Source organism: the organism of the source record quoted next, unplaced genomic scaffold (assembly GCF_019419815.1).
Source record: "Pyrus x bretschneideri cultivar Hongxiangsu unplaced genomic scaffold, Pyrus_bretschneideri_v1 Contig38, whole genome shotgun sequence".
Classification (NCBI taxonomy): domain Eukaryota; kingdom Viridiplantae; phylum Streptophyta; class Magnoliopsida; order Rosales; family Rosaceae; genus Pyrus; species Pyrus x bretschneideri.
The window spans coordinates 3,695,806-3,721,874 of NW_025999701.1; the positions used below are offsets into that span (position 1 = coordinate 3,695,806).

Sequence of the window (26,069 nt, forward strand, 5' to 3'; positions counted from 1 at the left end):
TTGTGTTTTTATTTATAATTTACTTGAGTTGTATATAAACAGTCATACAATATGTAACAGGGACCTCGTGAATAGAGAGCAAGGATAAGATAACTTATGTTTAAATTTTTTGTTCATATGATTGTGGTTGGATAGATAGCTTGGACAGTTAAAGCTATTCTTAGGACATCATAAATTGATTTCGCTTCATACTATCTTGATTAAGAATGTGCAAAGCTTTTACATGTTTTAGTGTTGAAGCTTTTTTAGTTAAAGCTTTATAGGTGAAGCTTTGTAGGTGTAGCTTTTATGTTGAAGCTTTGCAGGTGAAATTTTTATGTTGAAGCTTTGTAGGTGAAGCTTTGTGGTTGAAGCTTTTTAGGTGAAGCTTTTATGTTGAAGCTTTGTAGATGAAGCTTTTATGTTGAAGCTTTGTAGGTGAAGCTTTGTGGTTGAAGCTTTTTAGGTGAAGCTTTTATGTTGAAGCTTTGTAGGTGAAGCTTTTAATTGGGCACCATAAATTGGTTTTGCTTCACACTATCTTGATCAAGAATGTGTGAAGCTTTTGACATTTGTAGTTGGCCTCCATTTGTTGAAGCTTTTGTTGGGCACCATGAATTGATTTTGCTTCACACTATCTTGATCAAGAGTGTGTGAAGCTTTTGACATTTGTAGTTGGCCTTCATTTGTTGAAGCTTTTGTTGGGCACCATGAATTGATTTTGCTTCACAATATCTTGATCAAGAGTGTGTGAAGCTTTTGACATTTGTAGTTGGCCTCCATTTGTTGAAGCTTTTGTTGGGCACCATGAATTGGTTTTGATTCACATTATCTTGATCAAGAGTGTGTGAAGCTTTTGACATTTGTAGTTGGCCTCCATCCATTTGTTGAAGCTTTTGTTGGGCACCATGAATTGGTTTTGATTTTGACATTTGTAGTTGGCCTCCATTTGTTGAAGCTTTTGTTGGGCACCATGAATTGGTTTTGATTCACACTATCTTGATCAAGAGTGTGTGAAGCTTTTGACATTTGTAGTTGGCCTCCATCCATTTGTTGAAGCTTTTGTTGGGCACCATGAATAGATTTTGCTTCACACTATCTTGATCAAAATGTGTGAAGCTTTTGACATTTGTAGTTGGCCTCCATTTGTTGAAGCTTTTGGGTTTCCATTTTTTTTTTTTTTTTGGAAACTGGAAATTTGAAATTTGAAATTTCCTAGCTTTTGTGGAAGTCTGAAGGCTTTCTATGAAGGGCTTTCTCATGGCTTGAATTTGAATTTATTTGGTCATGTTGAACTATATAAGAAGGATAAGTTTCCAATCTTTACATTGTTTTCAATTGTTCCTTTTGTAGTGATTTTTTGAAGATAGAGTGTTCTCTAGTTAAGAGGGATTTCGGCAATGCTTGGCACCATCTTCAGGTTGGTAGTCTTCTCCACAAAATCAAATGCTTTCATTCTTGTTGAATTATTTGAATATTCATGCACTTGGCTAAAAACATGATGAACTGGTTGAGCTTTTCCTCATGCTCTAGGAACTTCTTAGGTTTCGATCCTTCATGTAGTGATAGAGTTTGTTTCTATTTATTGTTGATGTTAAAGCTTGGAGGTCCTAGTGATGCCAGAGTCTTCAAGGCCTTTGTTAGAGTCTTGTATGGGAGAAACGTTGGATGATCTTCACAATCGTCAAACATGCATTACACGTTTTTCTCCCGAGGCTTCCGACGAAGGGATAAGTGAGAAGTGTAGGTCTAAGGATGTAACCTTAGCCCATATTGGTTCTTCCTTCTTCATGTTGGTGGTTGAGGGGGTTGCTCTTGACGCCATACCCATATTTCGCTTTGAGTTCATAGCGGACCATTTAGATAGTGAAGAGCAGCTTGAGGCCCTAAGGTAGTCATGTAGCATACTCCGTAGTGTAGGAATGCGCTTGGTGCATTATGAAGAATTGCTCACTGAGCCGCCCAAGGGTCACGATATGTTCTACACGTAGATACTAATGACCTTAGGGTTGAAGCTACCTTTGCACCCATGGTTGCAACAGATGCTATCTCTCATTAGATATGCGCCTGGGCAACTTAACCTAGGTTTTTAGGATACCTTGATTGGGTTTTACATTATTTGGATGAAATATGGATTAGATGAGCCTTCCTTCCATTAATGGGGCTACTGCTATAAGATGCATCCAATGAAGTCATGCACTGGTTATTCCAAGTGTGCATGTTTAAGTGAGAGGGAGCATATTGTCTTTGGTAACAAAAATGCGTACTACACTTGGAAAAACCATTGGTGCTTTCTTTATAAGGATTAGGAGCATACTAAGGGTGTCACCCCTGAGCAACGTGTTCCTGCTCACTTCCAGGCCACGGGTTATAATGTTTGCATTGTTTGCTATTTGTTGTGATTTCTATTTGCTTTTAACATTTTACTTCATGCAGTGACATGAGGCACCATCAAACTGTCCGGTCGAGAACTAGCCAATGTAAAGAAAGTGTTGAGGGGGCCAAAAGAAAACAGACACTTGGGCAAGCTACGACCTTTGTATCGAAAGTATGGTTTCCAACCCCTAGTTTTCGAGTGCCAGAGATAAGCGAGTAAGTCGTATCCTTCATTTAGCCCCTCCCATTTTTTTTTATAAAGTTGTATTCCTTACTTTGATTTTCCTTGTTCAGTGGAGAATGTGAGCAATAAAGGGGAGACTATCACCAAGAAAAGGAAAACACCCATGTTAGTTCCTGTAGATGACATTCTATTTCATAAGGGAGCTCGCAAGCACCGGGTGAAACCAGTCATTAGACCTAAGTCTCAAGATGAGGTCCTCAGGATTGCTGCCTCGAAGAAGGCTAAAGCTGATACCTTCAGATGTGTTACTGCCATAGTTGTAGAGGAGGAAAAACGATTGTTCCTGCCATCAATCCCATCTTTCCTCCAGCCATGGAGTACACTGGCCATGAAGGTGACCCTAGCTCCAATCATAAGAGAAAGTACAAAGAAGAGGCTGGCAACATCTCTTGGAAGGACTTGAAGGTTGCCATGCAGCCAAATAGCTTTAGGTATGTGAACAATTGCCTGGCAGGGTAGCGATCCATTGTTGACGAGCTCGGAAAGACACTAGCTGAGAATGAATCGGATCATGACCGGATGATAAGGCTATCTTCTTATGTAAGTGTTACTTTGTCGTTTCCTTATTATATCATCTCCCCCTTTTTTTTTTTTTTTTTTTTTGGGTAATGAAGATCATCTTGTCATGTAGGTCATGATTAAGTATGACAACAGACTACGAGAGGTTGAGCGATACAAGGCGAAATTTAAAGAGAACAAGCAACTTGTGGATGACGCTAAGAAGAAGAGCAAATCTTTGACTGAGGCCGTCTAGCTCAAGGACCAAACCTTGGAGAGGTTGAAGGGGCGGAATGGTGAGAACTTAAGGCTCAAGAAACAGTTGGAGGCAACTATCCTTGAGGCATCCAAGGTCAGAAAGGAGTTGGATAGTGCCTTGGCTGAGGTTTCTGAGCTGAAGGGGAGTATCCCAACTAAAAGGGAAGCCGCTATGCAAGAGTTCTTAGGTTCCCAGGCCTTTTGTTATGCCATTAGACCTCATTGCACCCGGGAGATTCAACTTGAGAAAAGAAAATGGATGGCCATCCTTGAGCGCTATGACGATGAAAGCATCATCGATAAGTACCATGAAGAGATGGAGGAGTACTAGCCTCTTGCCATGGCAATTGACTTTTTTATATTGTTTTGTTTTAACTTTATTATTTTAGATATTATTATTTTTTTATCTAGGCTTCATTTAGTACTAGCCTCTTGCCATGGTAATTGACTTTTTTATATTGTTTTGTTTTAACCTTATTATTTTAGATATTATTGTTTTTTATTCAATTATATTTTGAAAAATAATGAACTTACTAATCACCCTACTTGGTTATTTTTTGTGACTTTTTTTTTTTTTTTTTTGGTTGAGATTTTAATGAGAGAAGGGCAGTTTGTTAAGGACACTAAAAAAGTTAAGGACAGTAACGTAATTTCTCAAAATAAAATTTGTTTGTTTTTTTTATTTAATATTTGAACCTCGCTTACAAGTGATTTTATCATCTCTAATTAAAAAAAAAATAAAAAATAAACCCCTCTCTCTACTCCCACTCTCTTCCTCTCTCCTTCAATTTGAAAAACAAAAGTAAAAAAATTCACACAAATTTTACGTTTGGGCATATACTAGTGGAAGAAGAAGATAATAAGATAAATAATAAATAGAGATTTTTTATATATTTATGGAAAATAGAGTTATATTTAAATTAGGAAGATATATTGGGACTTTTATTTGGAAACGACTTATTGGAATAACAAACACAGGAGAGGTTATAACTCACGATCTCTCCATATATTGGCCGACAAGTACTCTTTGATAGGAGGATTAGTTGTTGGGCAAATTATATATAAGAAGACCAATTGGTTAATTTCATCATGGCTTATTTTTTCTGTTCTGAATGCTTGACCGATCGATTGCCTGGGCACTTTGGAATACAGAAGGAGAAGATAAATTGGTTTATTTCAACATGGCTTCATATAGAAAGTTTTTCCTTATCACTTACAAATCTGGAAAGCTATATAGTAAAGTTTATGGAATGTGATTTAAGCATTTAACTTGTTATTTCAAAATTAAATGTGACATAATTCACGTCATATATTGTTATCAAAACAATTCAGATATACGATTACTTAATTGAGAAGAGAAGTACGTACCATTCTTTCTGAATATGCCATCCGGCGATATTCTATACATGGTTTAAAGCTTCCCTCCACCTTTTCACCTTCCCATTGTCGTTCTCTGCTTCATGCTTCTCAAGGGCCTTGCCAAAATTTCCTGTCTATTGCTTTCTTACCTCAGATGGTTCAACGTAATAGAAAACCGGATAAATTTGAAGCCGCTTGTCTTCATTGCACTTTCCAATATGGGCAAGCTCATCCAAACACCACGCTGAAGAAGCATAGTCACATGAAAGAATGACGACTGCCAACCTAGATTCCTCAATTGCTTTTAAGAGTTCTGGTTTAATGGCCTTTCCCCTCTCAAGTTTATCGTCATCCAGAAATGTATTGATTCCTTTCTTTTTCAAAGCAGTGTAAAAATATTTCGTAAACCCATCGCGGGTGTCCTCGCCCCTAAAATTCAGGAAGACCTCGTGTACGCATTCAGGGGTTGAAGGAGATGAATGTGCCTCTTGGGTTCCCATGCAATCTGCTAGAACTTCCCCATGTTCCATTGGTGTTTAGGTTGAAGGAGACGAAGAATATTCATAAGGCGAAGAAGAAAAGGAAGAAAAAAAAGGATAAATAAGGAATAAAACTATGAACGTGGTGGAAGATATTGGAGTAAATTAAAGTAACTTACTAGCTTGGGCGATAGTGAGACGAATATTTGTATAATAAAAAGAGGAGAAATTTTTCAATGTGACCGGCACATGGGATGGTACACTACGTGTCATTATATAAATCGTGGGATATGTTTGTTAAAAAGTTAATAACTTAAAAAATTAAATTTCTCATCACTTACATAAAAAAACACTTGATGTACTATTCGTGTTTCCATCACAATGAAAATTTTCTCTTAAGAGAAGAGGGGTTTTGCTGAACTATCTTTCTTTTCTTCTTTAGGAGACTTTTGCTGGACTAGTGATGCAAGTTCTTTTGGTATTTATGCAAAACAACGCTTGGATTAGTTCATCTATATCTCCGCATATAAAGTGAGAAGGCCAAATAAGTAAAGTTTTTAAAATATCATTAAATGCCCTCCTAATTTAGAATTTTTGAAAATGTCAATATAATTGAAAAAAGAGCAAAACAGTATAAAAACCCACGTTCAAATTAGCTGATGTTGGCTGTAAATAAAATTAAATGCCAAAAATCCACCTACTGCCTTCATTTTTTTTCTTAATTCTTTTAAATAAATTGTAAATTTTTTTTTTAAATAAAGATAATATATCTAACAAAAAGTAAAGACTAAGACAATTAAGAATTAATTGACACACACGTTAGGCTAATATAGCGAGAAAGACACCGTTAGTAAATAAACTTTTTTTTTTTTTTTAAACGATAGAGTTAGTTGTTTTAATCGTTATTTGTTGGGGGAGGAAAATCAGTGACAATCGAGTCCGTCCCATAGTGCATAGCATAGGCATGAATTGCTTTTCGCAACTTCTTGTAGCCATATGCACAATTGGAAAAATATTCAAACACACTAAATTATGTCCCCCTCCCATAATAGGAACTAGTTGAATATGTGTGTAAATATAAAAAAGGTTAAACAAATATATAAGATGAAAAAGAGAGAAGTTGCAACTTTGAGAGAAAGAGCGATTGAGGAAATATAGTTTTTAATTTTAATTTTTTAAATTTGAGATGCTATGATGATATGTGAGTGAGATTTGAAAAAAAAAAAAAAAAAAAAAAAAAAAAAAGCACAATTTGGTTTGTGTGAAATTGTATTATTGCTTGTAGTTTTATTTTGGGTAGAAGACCAAATTGTCTATTCACTCTTTTTCGGTTAATAAAGAAGGTTTTGTTAATAAGTAACTAGCAGATAGCGAGCACACACTTTGTGTGTGTGTGAACAATTTCTCTTAATAAGTGCATATTTTTTTAATATTACATAATTACTGTTTTGTCCTCCTTATGTAAATATTGTGTATCAAAAGTGAAGATAAAATTAGAAAAATATCATTGTCATTATCTCAAAAAAAAAAAAAAAAACAGGGTAAAATAGAAAAAATAAGGATATGATTGTCATTTTGTCAAAAGGTACAAAATTACTATTTTGCCAAAAGGTACAAAATTACTATTTTGCCCTCCTCATGTCAATATTGTGTATTGAAAAGTATGGGCAAAATTGAAAAAAATGGGGGAAAAAGTTGACAAGGGCTCTTCTCTTAATAGAATACTAGTATATGGGCACACACAAAGTGTATGTGAAATTTTTTTTATTTTTGTTTTTGAAATAGAAAGAGAGAGGAAGAGAGTGATAGAGAATGAGGGAGTGGGAAGTTTTTTATTTTTTATTTTTTTTCATTAGAGATATGTTAGGATTACATGTAGAGTGAGGATTTGAAAAAAAAACAGCAAAATTTGGTTTTTTGAAATTACATTTATGCCCCATATTTCTTATTTATGTTCTATTTTAATTAGAGGGTTAAACTGGTAATTTCATAGGGTTTTGGTTGACAATGAGTGTTTTATTAATTAGTAGAGATTTATATAAAACTAGCTTAAGCCTACACACTTTGTGTGCAAAACAGTCATTTTGCTTTCTTTTTTTTTCTTTTTTTTTTTGTGAAAAATATATGGGAAAGAGAAAAGTTAGAAATCTGAAAGATAGAGGTAATAAGAGAGAGAGAGAGAGAGAGAGAACATGGGAGTGGATAGAGATTTATATTTTAATTTTTAGAATTAGAAATATTCTATGATAACATGTGGGTCAGAAAAGAAAAAATATAAAAATTTGGTTTGTGCAAAATTACATTATTGTCTTCAATTTTATTTTGTGATATAAGATCAAATTGTTTTTTCACCATCCTTTGGTTGACAATGAGAGTTTTGTTAATAAGTCGCTTATATGATAAAGAAATAATTCTTTGATTCAAATTGACTAAACTTGATATGAGTCCAATCTTGTGAGTCATCACGGGATATAGTCCACTTTGCTAGATAAAATCCAATTATCCACATCATTTTATTTTTACTATCTTTTCATTAAATTGTGATGAATCTCGCGTTACGTATAAAATCATCTTTTAGGACTGGTTTGAGATTATGGTGTTTTTATGAAAAGTAATTTATTAAAAAATTTGGAATATCAAATGCGTTTAAAAAAAAAAATTAAAAAAATGCTGCCCAATGACAGTAGAAAAGCATAGAAAAACCGAAGCAGGATATACCATGCTTCTAAAACAAGTGTCTTTTCTTTTCTTCAAAGCATAGTATTCAGTGTCCATTTAGTGAAAATTTCAAATGGCAAGTATATATACCCCCACATATTTACAAAATTACAATCATTGCTTGACACACCCGACCGAAGTCGAGACGTGCTGGCCGTCACGTGAGGGTGACGTAGCCAAGTGCGCAATAGAAGTGATGATAGTAATAGGTAAATGCGAGTAAATAAAAACCAACCTAAGCTAATTTAACTAGTGATAATAAATAAGTGCGTGAAGGTGATCAAGTACCAAATACAAGTATTCAGAGCGTAGGCAATCCAACAGTGTAGTCAAACCAACTAAGTGCTAATTACACAAAATAGGGAGAAGATCTCTACACTTATTTAGTAGATCATCAAAACCACCGAGAAGTCCTCGTGAGCCACCAAAATGTACAACTACCTAGGACCTGGAGGGGCACAAAACAGAAGGGTGAGTGGGCAAAAACAAAATGTTTGAAAACACATTTATCTTTTCTGAACATAATAACCCCTCACTGTAAAACCCGTATAGTTTCTAGAAAATAATAGTAAATATACACATACGAATACCAATGCACAAGGCCAGTAAAAGCTGGAATATGCCATGTCATAACGTTTTCGCACTAAAAGATGTAAGCCAGGTGAAATCAATATAAAGTAATATGACAGCCGAACTCACCTAATATAACCTATACGATTGGACCCATAGCTCATCAGTATATGCTAACACACGAGTCGAAACCACCTATTTTGGTCTATACGACAGGGCTGGATGTAAATATGTGCGCTCAAGTGCTACGATCACGTGAAGGCTGTGCGAATAATCGCGGGTCACTTACGAGTCGGAACCACCTATTATGGTCTGTACGACAGGGCTGGCACCAAATTTGGATCCAAGGTAAGCGTGTAGTGTAGGAGGTGAACATCACATGAATGATTGTGCCCTAACCTCGAGCGGGAGCACTAACACCGGGGTGCAGGAATGATGAACTCTAAATGCATCTATGCATAATGATGTGCAATGCAACCAATACAATCACAATATACTCACCTGAAGCTCACCTAAGCCTCTGCAGCATCAAACAATATAATTCATGATTGATAATAGTGAAATACTTAAATTGTAACTCATTTTTGACATGGCATTTAAAGCATAAATATTTGTTTAAAAAAATGCCCTAGAAACCATGATGTGTGTGTGTGTGTGTGTGTGTATTTATATATATAGAGAGCAAATACCCACTCACTAATAAGTAGCAGGATCGGCCCCCCCCTAATCTTGCTTGTCCACGCTCGTTCTCAGGGTACGTTTCACCTATATGCAAAATAACTAATTTTTCGTTAATTTTAAAGCACATAGATAAATCCGAGGAATAACTTCTCATACGTTGCTCAAATTTGAATATACCAAAATGATCTACTCAACAACACGAACACCCCCATATTTTTAGAATAATTTTTGGACGTCACACGTACCCTCATGATCCGGTCAAGGCACGTACCTTGCACACTGACAGAATCCCTAACGACATTAGAGAACATTTCGTTAAAATAGTAGAATATTTCGTTAAATCCTAATGGAGTTACCTGACGCCGTCAATATATTCAGTCAAAGTTAACGGAATATTCCTCTTCTTCTCCGCTGACTCACCGGAATCCGCCACCAGCCGCCGTCTGTACTCGCCGGTTTCTAGAAAATTTTAAAACTTTTATATCTAACTCATTTTTCAACCAAAATCCACGAAATTTATATGGATTTGAAGCTCTTGAGGAATAGAACAAGTTCATACCTCTTGAGTGTCAAAAATCAAACAGGAACGGGCCTGAAAATCCCTCGAAAGAACTGGCCAAAACTGAAACTTCTTGAACTCACTTGTTCCGATGTCAACTCCTTCCTAAACTTACTCTAGAGTCCTTAGGGAGTTACGTGGAGGTTTCCCTAAGTCTCAAAACCATGTAATTCATCCGCGATCCCATCGACCTAAGCTCCACCGCATCGGAGCTCACGAGTCATCGACTCAAAGTTCACCAAATCGAAGAATTAATGGTAAAACAGTGATTGTGAGGTCGAGGGGAGTCTGATGGTAAACTTCACAAGTTCAATCCGTAAGAGTTTGAGGTGTAAGTGAGCTGGGGATGTCTTGGGTGCAAGAAGAAGAAAGAGGAAGTCTCGAGAATGAGAGAGAAAAAGGGTACGTGTGTGGGTGTATGTGTGTGTGTGCATGGGATTGGTCCGAAGAAAAAGATCACAAGCCCTGATTGGGCTGCCGTGAGGAAGAGAGAGAGAGTTAGGTTCTAGTTGGCCCAAGGAAAACAAAACAATCTAAATTTGATTGGCTCAAGAATATAGGGACTAAAATTATTGGTGAATAAGTGATAGGCAACCCAAAATTATATGACATAGGTATCATATATAATGACATAAATTTTCTTTTTTAACTAGTAAATTTTTATATTTAAACATACAAATTAAAATTTTGAGTATAGATGCATAAATTAAAAATTTTAACTAAAATTGAAAAAGAAGAAAACCGGACTAAATTCAATAACACTACAAATTTTTGATCTGGATCAAAGTATCACTTACAAATTTTAAACAAAGCACCCACATTCGTAGTCGGTAGTTAACTTTCTATTCTTAATTAATAACAAAATACTAAATCAGTTTTTCTTTAATAAAACTAAGAAAATGAAATATGATAAAATTCAACTAAAATTGAAAGAGAAGAAAACTGAAATAAATTCAATAACACCAACTTTTTTGATCTGGATCACTTACAAATTTTAAACAAAACACCCACTTACGGAGTCAGCAGTTAACTTTCTATTAACAAATGACTCGTTTGGATGTGCTTTAAAATATTTGAAACCGTTTTTAGTTAAACTGATTTTGAGTTCCAAAAGCACTTTAAGTGCTTTTTAGAAGAAGCACCAGATATGTGCTTCTTGCAAGAAGCACTTAAAGTGCTTTTTCAGGATCCACTTGGATTTTTACTAAGAATTGGTTTCAAAAACAATTTCACTAAAAGCGCTTTCAATCATTTTAAAAGCACATCAAAACGAGTAGAAAACCGTCTTTGTCAACTACAAGAAAGACAATTTAATTTTGCATCACAAAATGAAATTATGAGCAGTAATACTTTCGCATAAACCAAATTATGTTGTTATTTTTCTTTCCTCACCCATTTGTCATCATAACATATGACTAACTTTAGAAAAATAAAAATATAAACCTCACCTACCTATTAACGAAATTCTCTTTGTTAACCAAAAGATATGAAAAGACAAAATTAACTTTATCAACAAAATTATAGAAAAATGACCAAAATAAAAGTAATCGACAAAATAGTAAATTAAACCCGAATAATTTTTTTTAAAGCCTCTCCAAGAAGCAACATCGCAGCTTCCCCTGGAGACCCCGATTGAGGACATCAATGTTCCCGAGGATGCAGGTTTTCAAATCCTGACTGAGGTCCTAGATCAGAAGTTCAGTCGTCGTCATGGCAAGGTTGTTCGGTGTATGGGGAAGGCGCGGGGTTGGTGAGATAGGTGTCTCTTCTTCCAGATCGACCACATGAGAGGTCAATGCCTAGAAGGAGGAAGTGGCAACCCTAAAAGGTCAGCTTGCAACCCAAGGCGAGCAGATGAGGGCTTAGGGCGAGCAAATGAGTATTCTTGTACAGGTAACCTATGTCGTGCAAAGTAGTATTTGCGCGACGGATGGTCTTGCGTCGCGCAAAGACACTTTGCGCAACAAAGGGTGTGCGTCATGCAAAGTAGTTTGGCGCGACGCATGTTACTTCTTTGTCACACAAACCCTACCTTCATTGCCTTGGCGCAATGGTTGGTGCGTGACGAAGGTTTCGTTGCGCTAATTTTCAAGCAACATTTTTTGACTTTGCATGACGAAGGACATGCATCGCGCAAACTGTTTTTTGTACTAGTATACATTGATTGATTTTCAATTTCATGGACCCTTTTGATTTGGTGGGTCAATAGCAAATATGTACATTAACTAACATTTAAGTAATAATTCAATCATCAACAACATTATGTGATTTATAAAATTTGGTCTAATAGTTAATCTCCTAAGCATTATCTATATATATCTCTTCCATTGAAGGATTCATCGAATAAACTTATTGTGAGGGATACCTTGTGGGGCTCAATCTACAATGAGTTTTGATGATCTAACTGTTGAATATTCATATTTTAATTCATAGATATTTGAATAAATTTTGGTAAAATATTAATAATTTACGCCGCAGCACAGTATAATGTTTAATGACTAAATTAGTGACAACTATATTTCCTCGCTGAAACTAGGCCTAGCAATTTCTGACACGACCCGATAACCCGACACGACACGACACGAAATTAACAGGTGTTTGGGTCGACACGATAACGAATCGGGTGGTTATCGGGTAACCCGATAACCACCTGTTAAGATAACGGGTTGGTTCGGGTATACACGTGGGTAACACGATACACGATAAGCAGAATATTATTTTTATAATTTTATAACCCTAAAAAAATACTATAATAATTATATACATTAATTTTACAATTTTATACCCCTAAAAATTATAATAAATATATATATATATATATATATTAAATTAACTATAAAATTTATAATAATTATAATAATTATATATACTATAATAATTATACCCCCAAAATATTAAGTCTATCTATAATAATTATATATATATATTAAATTTTATAAAAACTATAATAATTATTAATTAATAATTTAATATGCATGATGCATTGCATGATTTTGCATCCATTGAAATTTGATGGGATTTCTTTCCATTCAAATTTCAATAATCAATTTCTTGCCGTTGCCAACTTGTCGCCCTTTTTGAAAAAAAAAATGGAGGGAAAATGAAAATGTTAAGAAAAGTTGAAAATGAAACAAAAAAGTGAGGGAATTAGGGAAATATGTTGGAGGGAAAAGTGAAAATGATAAGAAAAAGTTGAAAAGGAAACAAAAAAGAGAGGGAAAAATGAAAATTAATAGAAGTGGTGAGAAATTTTTTTTTTTTTTAAGTTATTAACTTTTTATCACACACATGACTGTCATAACATATCTCACTATTTTTATAATGACACACGTGACACGTGATGTATGTACTATTCCGTATACCAATCAATTATAATTTATACGTACAAAATAAATAGATTTAAATCTACTTAATAAATATATATATACACACACACACACGGAACTTGATTGATGGCATACGAATTCTCCAAAACTAATTTCAACGATCCAAACCGTCAAAATTGTTTGTATATAATTGGAGATCACATCAGCAAAAAATCACAAAAAAAAAAACATTCAGAGATCAAGTAACGGGACAAAGCTTTTCAACGGTTATAAACGAAAAATCACGATTTAACGGTTATTTTAACTCCGATTTTGATGATTTTTTATAACTACACTCCTTGACCCTATATGAATACAATGAATGAATTCGATCTTCAATTTAAAATATTTACACAAGTGGATACCACAAAATCTTATGTTATACTTAATGAAAGTATAAATAAACTCTAAGTGTTAGTCAATCTATCGTTTTACGAATTCTCCAAAACTAATTTCAACGATCCAAACCGTCAAAATTGTTTGTATATGCTTGGAGATCACATCAGCAAAAAATCACAAAAAAAAAAACATTCAGAGATCAAGTAACAGGACAAAGCTTTTCGACGGTTATAAATGAAAAATCAAGATTTAACGGTTATTTTAACTCTGATTTTGATGAATTTTTACAGCTACACTCCTTGACCCTATATGAATACAAAGAATGAATTTGATCTTCAATTTAAAATATTTACACTAGTGGATGTGGATATCACAAAATCTTATGTTATAATTTATATACTTAATAAAAGTATGAATCAACTATAATATTAATAATTATATACATTAATTTAATAATTTTATATCCCTAAAAAGTAAAAACTATAATAATTATATAGATGTAGGTGTAAATTGAATACAATTTCATGATGATCGATGTAAATTGAAGATTTTGTAAATGGAGGTGTAAACTTTTGAAAAAGACTTACAATCTTAAAAACAAAACTCTTTATCCTTGCACATTTAATATTTGTAATATATTAGTAGTGTATGTATTATTTTTTTTATTAGGCTTCTATTTTCGAGTGTAGATATAGTACTTGAACGAGAAATGTTTTAATGTTTTGAAGTAATATTTATGTGGCAATGTGTGGTATGTGCAAATTTAAAAAAAATATATTTTTTTCTTAACGGGTCATAATGGGTCATAACGGGTCGGGTCACTTTACCCGTTGGGTAAAGTGACACGACCTGTTAAGGACCCGTTAAGATAACGGGTGTGACACGACACGACCCGTTAAGATAACAGGTGTTACACGAAAACGACACGAACACGATAAACACGACCCGTTTGCCAGGCCTAGCTGAAACCACTTAGCGTCCAAGTTAGCACCTTTACTGAGGGATCATTTCCTCGCTAAATAGCTTATATGTTGTAGTGGTCTGTAGTGTGGCCAACATGCTTAATTATTATGAACTTGCCATTTCCATGTACGTAGTAGTGGTCTGTAGTGTAACCAACATGCTTATAGACTTGTTATTTTCAAAATTCGAACATAAGACTTTTCACTTGCAAATAAGAGGAATATCACTAGACCGTAACGCTAAATTGGTTACAAACTTGTGATTTTCAACGAATGATTTTCCGCTGGTTTGGAAATATTTTTAAAATGACTGAAAGCACTTCTAATGAAAGTGTTCTTAGAACCAATCCTTAGTAAAATGCAAGTGAATATTAAAAAAAACTTGAAGTGTTTCCTGCAAAAAACAAATAACTGGCGCTTCTTGCATTGTAGAAAGCACTGATCAAGTGCTTTTAAAACCCAAAAACAATTTCACTAAAAATGATTTTTAGTACTTTAAAAGCATTTTCAAACAAGTTATTCAAACGAGTCATTTCAATTGGATTAAAAACTAGGAAGGTTTAACAAAACGCTCCCGGTATTGTTCATTTTTAACAAAAAACCACATTTATACTTTTTTCCTGGTACTATTCACTATACCTTTAAAAATGGTTTTTAATTAAAAGAGAAGTTTTTATGTACTTTTTCTTAGTTTTCCTTAAAAATTACTCATGATTTTCTATTTTCAACATTGCAACTTTAGACTTGCTCCATCCAATTTGGTTATAAGTTGACAAACTTATCGCACCTTTGTTCACCACTCGTCCAAATCAAAGATAAAAGCAAAGAAGTTAGACAACTTGAGAGAACTATCAACTCTTATTAATTGAATAACTCAGTCTGGAATATGTATATATTAAATAAAACGTACAACACGCATCCCTTTATTCATAAGGAGCTCATGAAGACAAAGTCGTAGTACTAACTGGCAAAAAGGAAGACGAAAATTAAACAGTGAGGCACTACTTCACTAACCATGCAAACTATTTGCACTTATTTAATTGGTTCTCTTCAACAGCCAATCATAGAAAATTTATTCCATAAATTCAGAAGTACTATGAGCCTGGGGGAATGCTTATGAAAGTCCCGATGGATCCGTGGTCCTGCATATTACAAATATCATGTCAGTAATTAATAATTATGCTGGAGTTTGATGTGAGAGAGAAGACGAAGAAGGGAATATCATGGAGTGATGGAGAAAGCGATCAGACCTTGATATGTCCTCCGAACATCATTCCTTGTTCAAAATTCATCAACCGCTCGACTGAATAATTTCATCTTCTTCTACGAATTGACGGATGAGGTCTGAATTGTCAAAGAAGGAGGTCCAGCACTGGGTCATTGCTTGCTTTAGCTCCTCCACTTCGTGCTTGTATAAGAGACGAATACCGGTATCCTCGACAGTCAAGCCTGGGCAACCATGATAAATTCTGGCTAGTACAAGTGTTATGTCCTTGAATTCTGCCAGGAAATTTCGGGGTATGTAAGTCAGCCAGATAAATCCGCGGAGATGCAACCACTTGAATTTCTCTTTAGTTGTGGAACAAATGGGAATAGGGTTCAAGCAATACTCCTCAGTACTTAAGTGACACATAAGTTCGACAGTCATTTCTGAACCCAGTTTTTCAAGGGTAGCAGTTGGAAGCTCATGGACTGAAAATGCAGCACATATCACAAGTCCCCTCCAATTATCATCATCGTACAGATTCTGAGGTAGTTCCATTCCGATCTTGGATGACTTACTACTCTGATTTTTAAACCACTCCAGAATTTGCTTCTGAGGGAAACAAAAGTTGTATGGTGCGGAAGGATCGAAATGCTTCAAAACAGAGATTGTATGTCCTTTGAGACTGAGAATGGCCTCCTTCCAAATTTGAAGCAACACCACAATACTTTTTTTCCACTCAGCTATATTATAGCTTCCAGAGAGTTGATTCTCAGCCATGATGTATAACTGTCTATCCAATGATTCTGAATATCTTTCCGCATCATGTTGTTGGATGGAATCCCCATTTTCCAAAAGATAGTGTTTGGAATGGACAAGTAGATGGCCAAGTGGTTCCATAAGGACTTGCTTTTGTTCGAGATAGCACATGTAGTAGTCCAATCTTGAAGTGAAATCTTGTTCATGTACTTGTTCTTTAGGACCTGAGTTCAGAAGCAGATCTTGCCAGAACAATTTAGAAACTTCCCAGATTTCTCTGCATTAATATTCCACAGAAATATTTGTTAGATTGAAAATTAACTTTGTGATGCATGATGACAAATTGTCAGCGCATGAAATTAAGTATAGGGGTTTTATATTTAAACATCACTATCGGCGTTCACCCATCACTTTTCTTTATTAAATTTTTTTAACTGATTAAGACTTCTTGTGCTTTCTTGCCCGAAGTCACACACAGACTTCTTGTGCAAACAACTAAAATTGTGGTATTTAATCCTACGATCCTCATTGAGGCTTCAAAAAGTAGATACAGGAAAGAAAAAAAAAAAGAGAAATAACAAACACACACCATTTTTAGCCTCTTACAAATCTCAAAAGAACGAAAGAAAAAAAACTCACAAACATGATGCATGATCACATGGACCTAGCAGAACCCCCAAACTCATACTCATGTCTGCTGAGTGCAATCCAAACCCAAATCAGCCCCAATTGTTTCCTCTCATGCTTTTTAGGCCCCAAACTCATACCCATGGAACATGGACAAATGCGCAGAATGATATGTGGGTGTGGATGTGATAGTATTAGAATAGGAGCAATTTTGGGAGAAAAGACGAAAATATCAAGTAAAGTGTGGGGTGAATTAAGATACGAGTGGTGTTTAAATATAAAAAATTCTAACCTGAATTGAGGTGGTGTTTAAATAAAAAATAAAAAAAAATTCTAACCTGAATTGAGGTACTAGTGCTTCACGTTGAACCGTCAAAGCTTCACGAAGTGGACTTTCCACCATGTTTTCAACATATGTTCGTGCCTGCACATAAAGTAGGTCGAGTGGTCCCTTGAATGTGCATTCAGTTGCTAATGCTTTGATTAACTCTTTCAAGTCTTGCTCATATGCCAGACGGCTCCCACACACTTCGACTTCCACGTCAAGGGTACTGGTTCCAAACAAAGCGCAAACACCTTGACATTGATCCAACTCGTGTTGTGAAAAACAAACACGTGGGATGTGCAGAACAACTAGTTGCTTTTGTCCAAGGTTGTGTATTTTGATGCACCTATGCATTATACGACCTTCAGGGGAACACAAATCAACATGGAGCCATGCAGAATGGGGAGGATTGTTGTAATCAGATGAAGACCAGGTAAGGACAACATATAGTTCGAATCCTACCCATCTCCTGTCATCATATAAGTGTTGAGGAAGGTGACAAAGTGCTACGCCTCCAGCATAGTGATGGATGAACCAGCGTGAAATTATAGGATGAGAAAAAATAAAATGAAAATTCTTCTCGCGTCCATTGCATCCCTACACAGTACATATATAATTAAACTTTTAGTGAGAGGGGGAGGGGGAGAGAGGGAGGGAGGGAGATATATATATATATATATATATATATATATATAGAGAGAGAGAGAGAGAGAGAGAGAGAGAGAGAGAGAGAGAGAGAGAGAGAGAGAGTGAGAGACCTCATACAGTGCTGAAAGCAACAGCTGTAACTCCCCATTTGACTGCTCGATGTTAGAGTAAGTAGTACTTTGGCTACTGCTGCCTTGATTTGAAGTTGAAGTTGATCCTAGCTCTTGTAGATTAGAGCCAATTACGGTCACCTCACCAGAGTTGTTCAGTTCCCTTGCCCGATCCAATATTCCCTTACAATGTCGACCAAAATTCAAATTCAGATGTCCATTAGCAGATTCTGATAAATCGCGAACAAACGCTGCAGCATCTTTTTGGTATATTAGTTGTAATGCGCAACCTTTTACTTTCAGATCAGGTCTATTTGTTGAAACTGAAGCTTTAAGTAGCCTACTTTCTGTACTCAATTGCCGTGCAAATTGCCTGCCTCGTGGCTGATAGCAACAAAGTCCATACGACCCCTTTCTGAAATTATTAAACTTATGAAGGACTAGAGGATCTTCCGAGGTGCTAAAATGGCAAAAAGTGTCTTTCATTTCCCAACTGTTATCAAAATCTTCCTTCACGAGAAGTTCAAAAACAACAAACAGGGCAAACCCTATCCACGTGCTATCAGATAGTTGGATGGTTACAGAATCCCGACTTGAATATTCACTACACCAGTCGGGAATTATAGCACTGTGAGGAAAACGCAATTCAAACGACTCTTCACTTTTTATTCGCTCCTGCAAATTTGAAAAAGAAAAATCAGACGAAATAAAGACGTCAGTGTGGCTATATGATATAAAATGAGGAAGCTTGCTAGATTGAAAGATCAATGTGGTGAGTGAGTACCTCAATGTACTTAGGAAAGTGTGTTTCAGCATGGTCTTCTGGAATTGGAAGTGGAAAATGGTTGTAGTCTTCGTTCTCTTCATTTTCGCAAGGGTTTCCACAATCTATGTGACAGAAACCGTCATCAGCCCGTATTGTCAAATTACTTGAATAATTTTTCAACATTGGGCACTCACGAGCAGATACATGCGTTAGCTTGGATGGAAGAGTTTTTGGTAACAACTCTAGATTTCTGCACCTAAACAAGGAAAGTTGTTTAAGCTCAGGAAGTTGAGAGATGCCTGCTGGTAAGCTCACAAAATTGTTTTCACTCAAATCCAAATACAACAATGAAGATAAGCAGTCAATATCATCAGGGATGGCTCTTTCCTCAAGACCGCATTGACCTAGATTTAATCTATACAATGAGGTCAAACCTGAGAAAGAGTTAGGCAACTGCAAACCCATTTGCTCATCTTTACATCTATTTAAACATAATAGTTTAAGCTTATTCAGACGTGAAATGGAGGAGGGAACTTTTCTTATGCCGCTGTCACAGGCATCAAGCTCCTCCAAATGTTGCAAGTTCCCTATGTTTTCAGGCAGTTCAACATGCGAGCAGCCAGACAAATTGAGATCTTTCAGAGATGTCAAACTACCAAGGATGCTTGAACGACTCAAATGAAGGTTCTTGCAGCCTTTCAGATTTAACAAAATAAGACCTCTCAACTTCTTGAATTTTACCGGCAGCTCTATTATAGCTGTTCCATCTAAATAAAGTCGTGACAACTTTTCCATGCTTCCCACAATCTCTGGGAACTTAGTGAGTTTTGAACACCCCGAAAGAATAAGAGTTTTGAGGGATCCCAAGCTGATAGAGGGAAGGCTATCTAGACTTTCACAACCCTTTAAATTCAATAAACGAAGGTGTTGCAGGCTCCCAATTGTCGAGTGAAGCTCTAATAATTTCACACAGCCTTCAAGGATCAGCTCCTCTAGATTTGGGACCATACTGAAGTCCAGAGTCTTTGTCAAGCTTTGAGAGTTGGAAAGATCGATTTGCACCAAATTTTCCATCAGCGGAAGCTGTTATGAGATATTAGGAAAGGAAAAAAAATATATTTTAGCCTGAACATCTTCCTCCACTAATTCTGCGTATAATTTCACTGCCATAAAAAATAGGTATAGTAAAGAGTGTCTTACCCTTTCATTCCATAGCTGCTTAATGCGGCTGTTAGGCATCTTGAGTTCAACGAGCTGATGTGGTCCAAAACTCGATGGCAGACATTCTAACGGATATTCATGCCATTCCAAAAGCCGTAACTTGTTAGAGAAATATTCAGGGCATTTGGAAAAGTTCGCATTACAAATCTTCAACAATCTTAGGTTGTACATTTTTGAGAATGGGTCAGCATCCAACTTTATTTGTCTCGTCTCAGGCAAGCATAGGAACATGCCTTCAACAAGATTTGTTCCCTATGCCAAAAAGATAAGGTTCAAAAGTTAGATATATAAGCAACCTGGTAAGACAAAAAATTGACAAAGTCTTATAAGCACCTATAAAGGTATGTTGGATCAATTATATAACCCCTTAATTGAATAATTAACTCACAAACTAGTATTAATACTTACAGTATTTTCTGTGAGTACTTCATTATGCCACGACTCTTTGTCTTTGTAAGCCTTGTTATTAACCCACAACCTGCTACGTTTTCCCGGCTCTTTAGGAAATTCTTTGACAGCAATTTGTTGACCCGTTTGTTGTAGTAAATCATGCATCCACAGTTTATTGTGCTCAATTGTAATTAGAGACTTATCAACGAGGTCAAGTATACCATTGTTTGGATAGAAGCCACAACTTTCTAGTATCTTTTTAACACGAACTTCATCCTCTCCATTGAAGAAGCACGCAATGTCTAAAAAGATTTCCCTTTGTGTGTGCTCTAATCCACGACAACTTATTTCAAGCACACCATCAATGCCTTTTTCAGGATACTCTTTAAGTTTATCCAACACTTCTGCCCAATCTTTTTCCTCATTCAAGTATGAACCTAGCACTTGAAGAGCCAATGGGAGGCCACTGGCATACTCGACAAATTTGTCAGACAGGTCTTTATAATGATCATCTGGAGCATGACTTTTCTTAAAGGCTTTCCGACAGAAGAGCTGAAAAGCTTCTCCAGGAGTCAGTTTCTCAACCTCGTATATTTTATCATCATTTACTTGACACTTCTTTAACGTCGTCTTGTCTCTGGTTGTTACAATGACTCGACTTCCTGGACTCAACCAAGAACAATCTGCTAAAGCTTTGATCTGTTCAAAATCATCAACATCGTCCAGTACGATGAGCACCTTATGGAAACGGAGTCTTGCACTTAACAGCTCTTTCCCTTTAGGGATGTCTTGTATGCGATCATCTTTATTGCTGTCTGGCAGAGTCTTAAAAAGATAATTTTGCAAGTAAACTAGACCTCGGCCATGTTTTCCGCATTCCTCTCTTACACGGTCAAGAAAGCATATGTGTTTAAATTCCTCACTCCTCTCTAACACGATCTTTTCAAAAGCTTGTCGTGCCAGAATTGTCTTTCCTATGCCCCCAACTCCCCATATCCCTATTGTGCGAACATCATCATTGGATAATGGCGCTGGATCAAAGCACAACTGCATCACTTTCTTTAGCCGACAATCTATTCCAATCAAATCCCTGTTTGCACGTAACGGTTTCAACAGATCTAAAATCTTTTGAGCAATGTCCTGAATAATTTCTGATTCATAAGACCTACAAAAAATAATAAAGCATTTTTAGTAAGAAGTCCCCATCAGCCATCAATACAAAAATAGAAAAGGAATAATGTGTGATGAGTCCGAAAGAATAGTTTTTTTTTCTATCTAGACCCTGCAATTATCCAAGTTCACCCCACAATTTTTTATCTTTTTATTTTCTGAAATCCAATTTCACTCTTAAAGAAACCAACAACGTCCCCTACAAAGGTAGATATGAGGAATTAGAAAACGCATCTCAAGGGCATGACAAAGGTATGTGGTAGAGATTTGTAAATGATGCCTTCCAAGTAGTCATTTGCAAATTCCTCGCCCGTTGTAATGTTATGCATTTCTCATGGTGTGTTTGGGGCGAGGAACTTCCAAATTCCAAGGGATTTAGGCATAAGTAATGAAAAAGTGAATCACATAAAGTTTGATTGAAGTGATTACAAACGCAGCACATGAGCATTACAAACATATGCTAACATACAAACATAAACCCACTTGCATATCATCCGACCTAACTAAAGGAGCAAATGCATAAATGGATAATATACCTATAAATAAGATGTTAAAAACAAATAAGGGTGAGAAAAAAAGAATAGTGTGAATCTATCTAACCAATCATATCAAGATAGTTTGCTTATGAAAAAGAATAGTTTACTATCTGATAAGTGAAATCAGGATAGTTTGCTTATGAAGTGAAATTTCTTTTTTATTCTGATGCAGATCTCAATCTAATTTTTCATTATTTGCAAGATAGATCCAAGCAAACTATCTCAATTAAAGAATACAAGCTAGTGGATGAAGTGGAATAATGCATGGGGTGTGTTGTGCGTATGCTACTATAGCTGAAGGAAAATTTTTATAAGATGGCAATAAGGCCAACGATACTTATGGAACAGAATGTTGGGTGGTCAAAAAGCAGCATGTGCAAAAAATGAGTGTAGCAGAGATGAGCATGCTTCTTTGGATGTGAGCACATGAGAAAGGATAAGATTAAGAATGAGGATATCCGAGGAAAAGTATGAGTGGCCGCAATTGAAGATAAAATGAAAGCAAATCCGTTAAGATGATTTGAACGCATGAGCCAAAGACCTACAGATGCTCCGGTTAGAAGATGCGACTATAAGATGAAGGCATAGGGCAAAAGGGGTAGAGGAAGACATAGAAAGGCTTTGAAAGAGACTATAAGAAAAGATATGGAGTACTTGAAGCAAACAAAAGAATTGGTACAAAACCTAGCCCAGTGATGTTTTAGAATTTATTTGGCTGAACCCTAAGGGCCAGTTTGGAATAATCAGTTGTAAAGTAAAGCAGATCGAGCATTTGGTTAATTGTATTTTAAAAGTGGTGTGAGTATGAAAAGTAGTGTAAAAGTATTTTGGTAAATTTTAATGTAAAATGTTGTAATTGTATACAATGACAAAATGGACATGGTACGTAGTAGGAGTATGAACGAGGACAACAGTGGCTAGGACAATGTTGGTTGCAGTGGTGGCGATGGTAGCAGTAATGGTGGAGGTATGGTGGTGGTGCTAATAGTGGGATGTGGTGGTTGGGTGCAAAGGTAACAATGGTGGTAAAGGCAGTGGTGATAGTTGTGGTTGTGGTGGTAGTGATGGCAGTTGCGAATTTGGTGGTGGTGGTAGCTTTGGCGGCAATAGTTGTAATGATAGTGGTGACTATGGTGAAGGGTATGGTTATGGCGATGGTGGTGGCAACAATTGTGGTGGTAGGTGGTAGCGGTCACTTTACTCTCTAAGGCTTCGTTTGGCAACTCGGACTGTACTAATTATTTCAGTTGAATCGAATAAATAGTCGTCGGATGATAATAACTAAATAGTCGGGTGTTTGGTGTTGTATCGGATTAATTTGTCTATCGGATAACACGTCAGACTATAATTGTGCTTGATAAATTGGCTACACTTATGTGGAAGAATGAAAGTATTTTATACTTATGTGAGTTTGCCATTTTAATTAGGCTTAAATGTCAAAATGGTCCCTGTGTGATAGCAATATGGCCAATTTAGTCCCCTTGTTTTCGATTTGGCTAATTTAGCCATCGTGTTTGTGTCTATTAGCCAATTAAGAACATTTCATTCAATCACTTTTAAAAAATTCGTAAGAAAAATTATATAAGATATAATTACCTTTTCTCTGTACAAAAAAATACAAATCAATGATAAATAACACATATAAGAGATAAAACTTCCAATCTAAAAAATGATTAAGGTTGCGACATAGAAAAGAGAGGGGGTAAAGTTAGGGAGGAGGTCAGGGAGTTGGGAGGAGAATAATTTTTATTTCAATTTTTAATTTTATTTCATTTTTTAAATATTTTAAATGAAAAAAGTTTATAATAATTTGTAAATTCCTTTATAGAAATTAGATGAAAATATGTGTAATTGGCTAACGGAGATGATCACAAGGACCAAATTGTTCAAATTGAAAACATATGGACTAAATTGACCCAATGACTAAAACACAGGGACCATTTTAACATTTAAGCCTTTCAAAAAATAAACAGAGTTATATTTTCTTTGACGGAAAATAGAGTTACATTTAAATTAGGAAGATATATTAGGACTTTTATTTGGAAACGACATATTGGAATAACCAACACAGAGAGGTTATAACCCACTCTCTCCATATTGCCCACAATTACTCTTTGATAGGAGGATTATTATATATAAGATCAATTGGTTTATTTCATCATGGCTTGTTTTCTGTTCTGAATGCTTGACCGATCGATTGCCTGGGCACTTTGGACTACAGAAGGAGAAGATCAGTTGGTGTATTTCATCATGGCTTCATATAAAAAGTTTTTCCTTATCACTTACAAATCTGGAAATCTATATAGTAAAGTTTATGGAATGTGATACAAGCATTTAACTTGTTATTTCAAAATTAAATGTCTAACATAATTCACGGCATATATTGTTATCAAAACAGTTCAGATATACGATTACTTCATTGAGAAGAGAAGTGCGTACCTTTCTTTCTGAATATGCCATCCGGAGATATTCGACACATGCTTTAAAGCTTCCCTCCACCTTTCCACCTTCCCGATTTCGTTCTTGAAATCTTCTTCATGCTTAGCAAGGGCCTTGCCAAAATTTCCTGTTCTTTGCTTTCTTACCTCAGATGGATCAACGTAATAGAAAACTGGAAAAATTTGAAGCCCCTTGTCTTCATTGCACTTTACGATATGCGCAAGCTCATCTAAACACCACGTTGAAGAAGCAAAGTCATCTGAAAGAATGACGACTGCCAACTTCGATTCCTCAATTGCCTTCAAGAGTTCTGGTTTAATGGTCTTTCCCCTCTCAAGTTTATCGTCATCCCGAAATGTATTGATTCCTTTCCTTTTCAAAGCAGTGTACATATATTTCGTAAACCCATCGCGGGTGTCCTCGCCCCTAAAACTCAGGAAGACCTCATGTACGCATTCAGGGGTTGGAGGAGATGAATGTGCCTTTTGGGTTCCCATGCAATCTGCTAGAACTTCCCCATGCTCCATTGGTGTTTGGGTTGAAAGAGAAGAAGAATATCCATAAGGCTAAGAAGAAGAGAAGGAAGAAGAAAGAGGATAAATAAGATATAAAATTATGAACGCGCTGGAAGACAGTGGAGTAAATTAAGTAACTTACTGGCTAGCTAGGTCGATAGTGATACGAATATTAATTTGTATAATTAAGAGGAGAGGTTTTGCTGAACTATCTTTCTTTTCTTCTTTAGGAGAGTTTGCTGGACTACGGCAGTTCTCTTAGTATTACTGCGAAACGACGGCTTAAATTAGTTCATGTATATCATGTGAGAATAGTAAATAGGTGAAGCTTTCAAAATACCATAAAATACCTCTCCCAACTCAGAATTCTTTGAATCAGTCAGTTTAATTGAAAAAAAAAAAAAAAAAAAACGACGTTCAAAGTAGTTGATGTCGCTGTAAAAAATAAAATAACAAAAATCAACCAGTGACTTCATCTTTTCCTTAATTATTTTAAATAATTTGTAAATTAATTTATTTAAATAAAGAATAAAATAATCAACATAAGATCAAGACAAACAAACAAGAGTCAATTGGTAGAGGTGCAAAGACACAGTTGATAACAAAATAAATATATATATATATATATATATGTGCTTTTTACAAACGATAAAGTTAATAGGTTAATAGTTAACTGTTAGGAGAACAAAATAAGTGACAATTGAACTCATACCATAGTGCACATGCATAATTCCTTTATGTCACTTGCAATAAAGCTCCATCTGCAGAATTTGTAAATAGGTAAATATACAAAAATATGCCCTGCTCTAATTAATAAGAACTAGCAATTGTACAACATTATGCATGTGCTTATACAATTTTAAAAATAAAATTTACAAAGATAGAATATAAAATAGTCGCTAAAATCTTTTGGTGACGACCTTCAAACTATTGTTTTGTCGTTGAAAAGGATGTTCATGTATTTTGCCACTG

At 35.6% G+C, this 26,069-nt stretch overlaps 2 protein-coding genes across 3 annotated transcripts; both read right to left on the reverse strand.

Moving 5' to 3' along the window:
* Positions 1 to 4,848: 4,848 nt before the first annotated feature.
* LOC125468415 (disease resistance protein RUN1-like) lies at positions 4,849 to 5,244 on the reverse strand. The gene has a single exon (XM_048564104.1). It carries the CDS (start codon positions 5,242 to 5,244, stop codon positions 4,849 to 4,851), a length of 396 nt encoding a protein of 131 aa, XP_048420061.1.
* A 10,008-nt stretch (positions 5,245 to 15,252) lies between these two features.
* LOC103935600 (TMV resistance protein N) lies at positions 15,253 to 25,861 on the reverse strand. Of its 2 annotated transcripts, none has more exons than XM_048564250.1 (10): positions 25,810 to 25,861; positions 25,240 to 25,364; positions 24,583 to 25,103; positions 20,456 to 21,602; positions 20,027 to 20,299; positions 18,845 to 19,909; positions 18,061 to 18,735; positions 17,316 to 17,899; positions 15,638 to 16,627; positions 15,253 to 15,529 (listed from the first exon to the last, which is right to left on the reverse strand). In XM_048564250.1, the coding sequence occupies exons 3-9, from the start codon at positions 25,077 to 25,079 to the stop codon at positions 15,679 to 15,681; spliced, it is 5,190 nt and encodes a 1,729-aa protein (XP_048420207.1). In that variant the 5' UTR covers positions 25,080 to 25,103; positions 25,240 to 25,364; positions 25,810 to 25,861; the 3' UTR covers positions 15,253 to 15,529; positions 15,638 to 15,678. The 2 variants fall into 2 exon arrangements, with proteins under 2 accessions (XP_048420207.1, XP_048420206.1); XM_048564249.1 differs by having other exon boundaries at positions 24,583 to 25,148.
* Between the last annotated feature and the right edge of the window lie 208 nt (positions 25,862 to 26,069).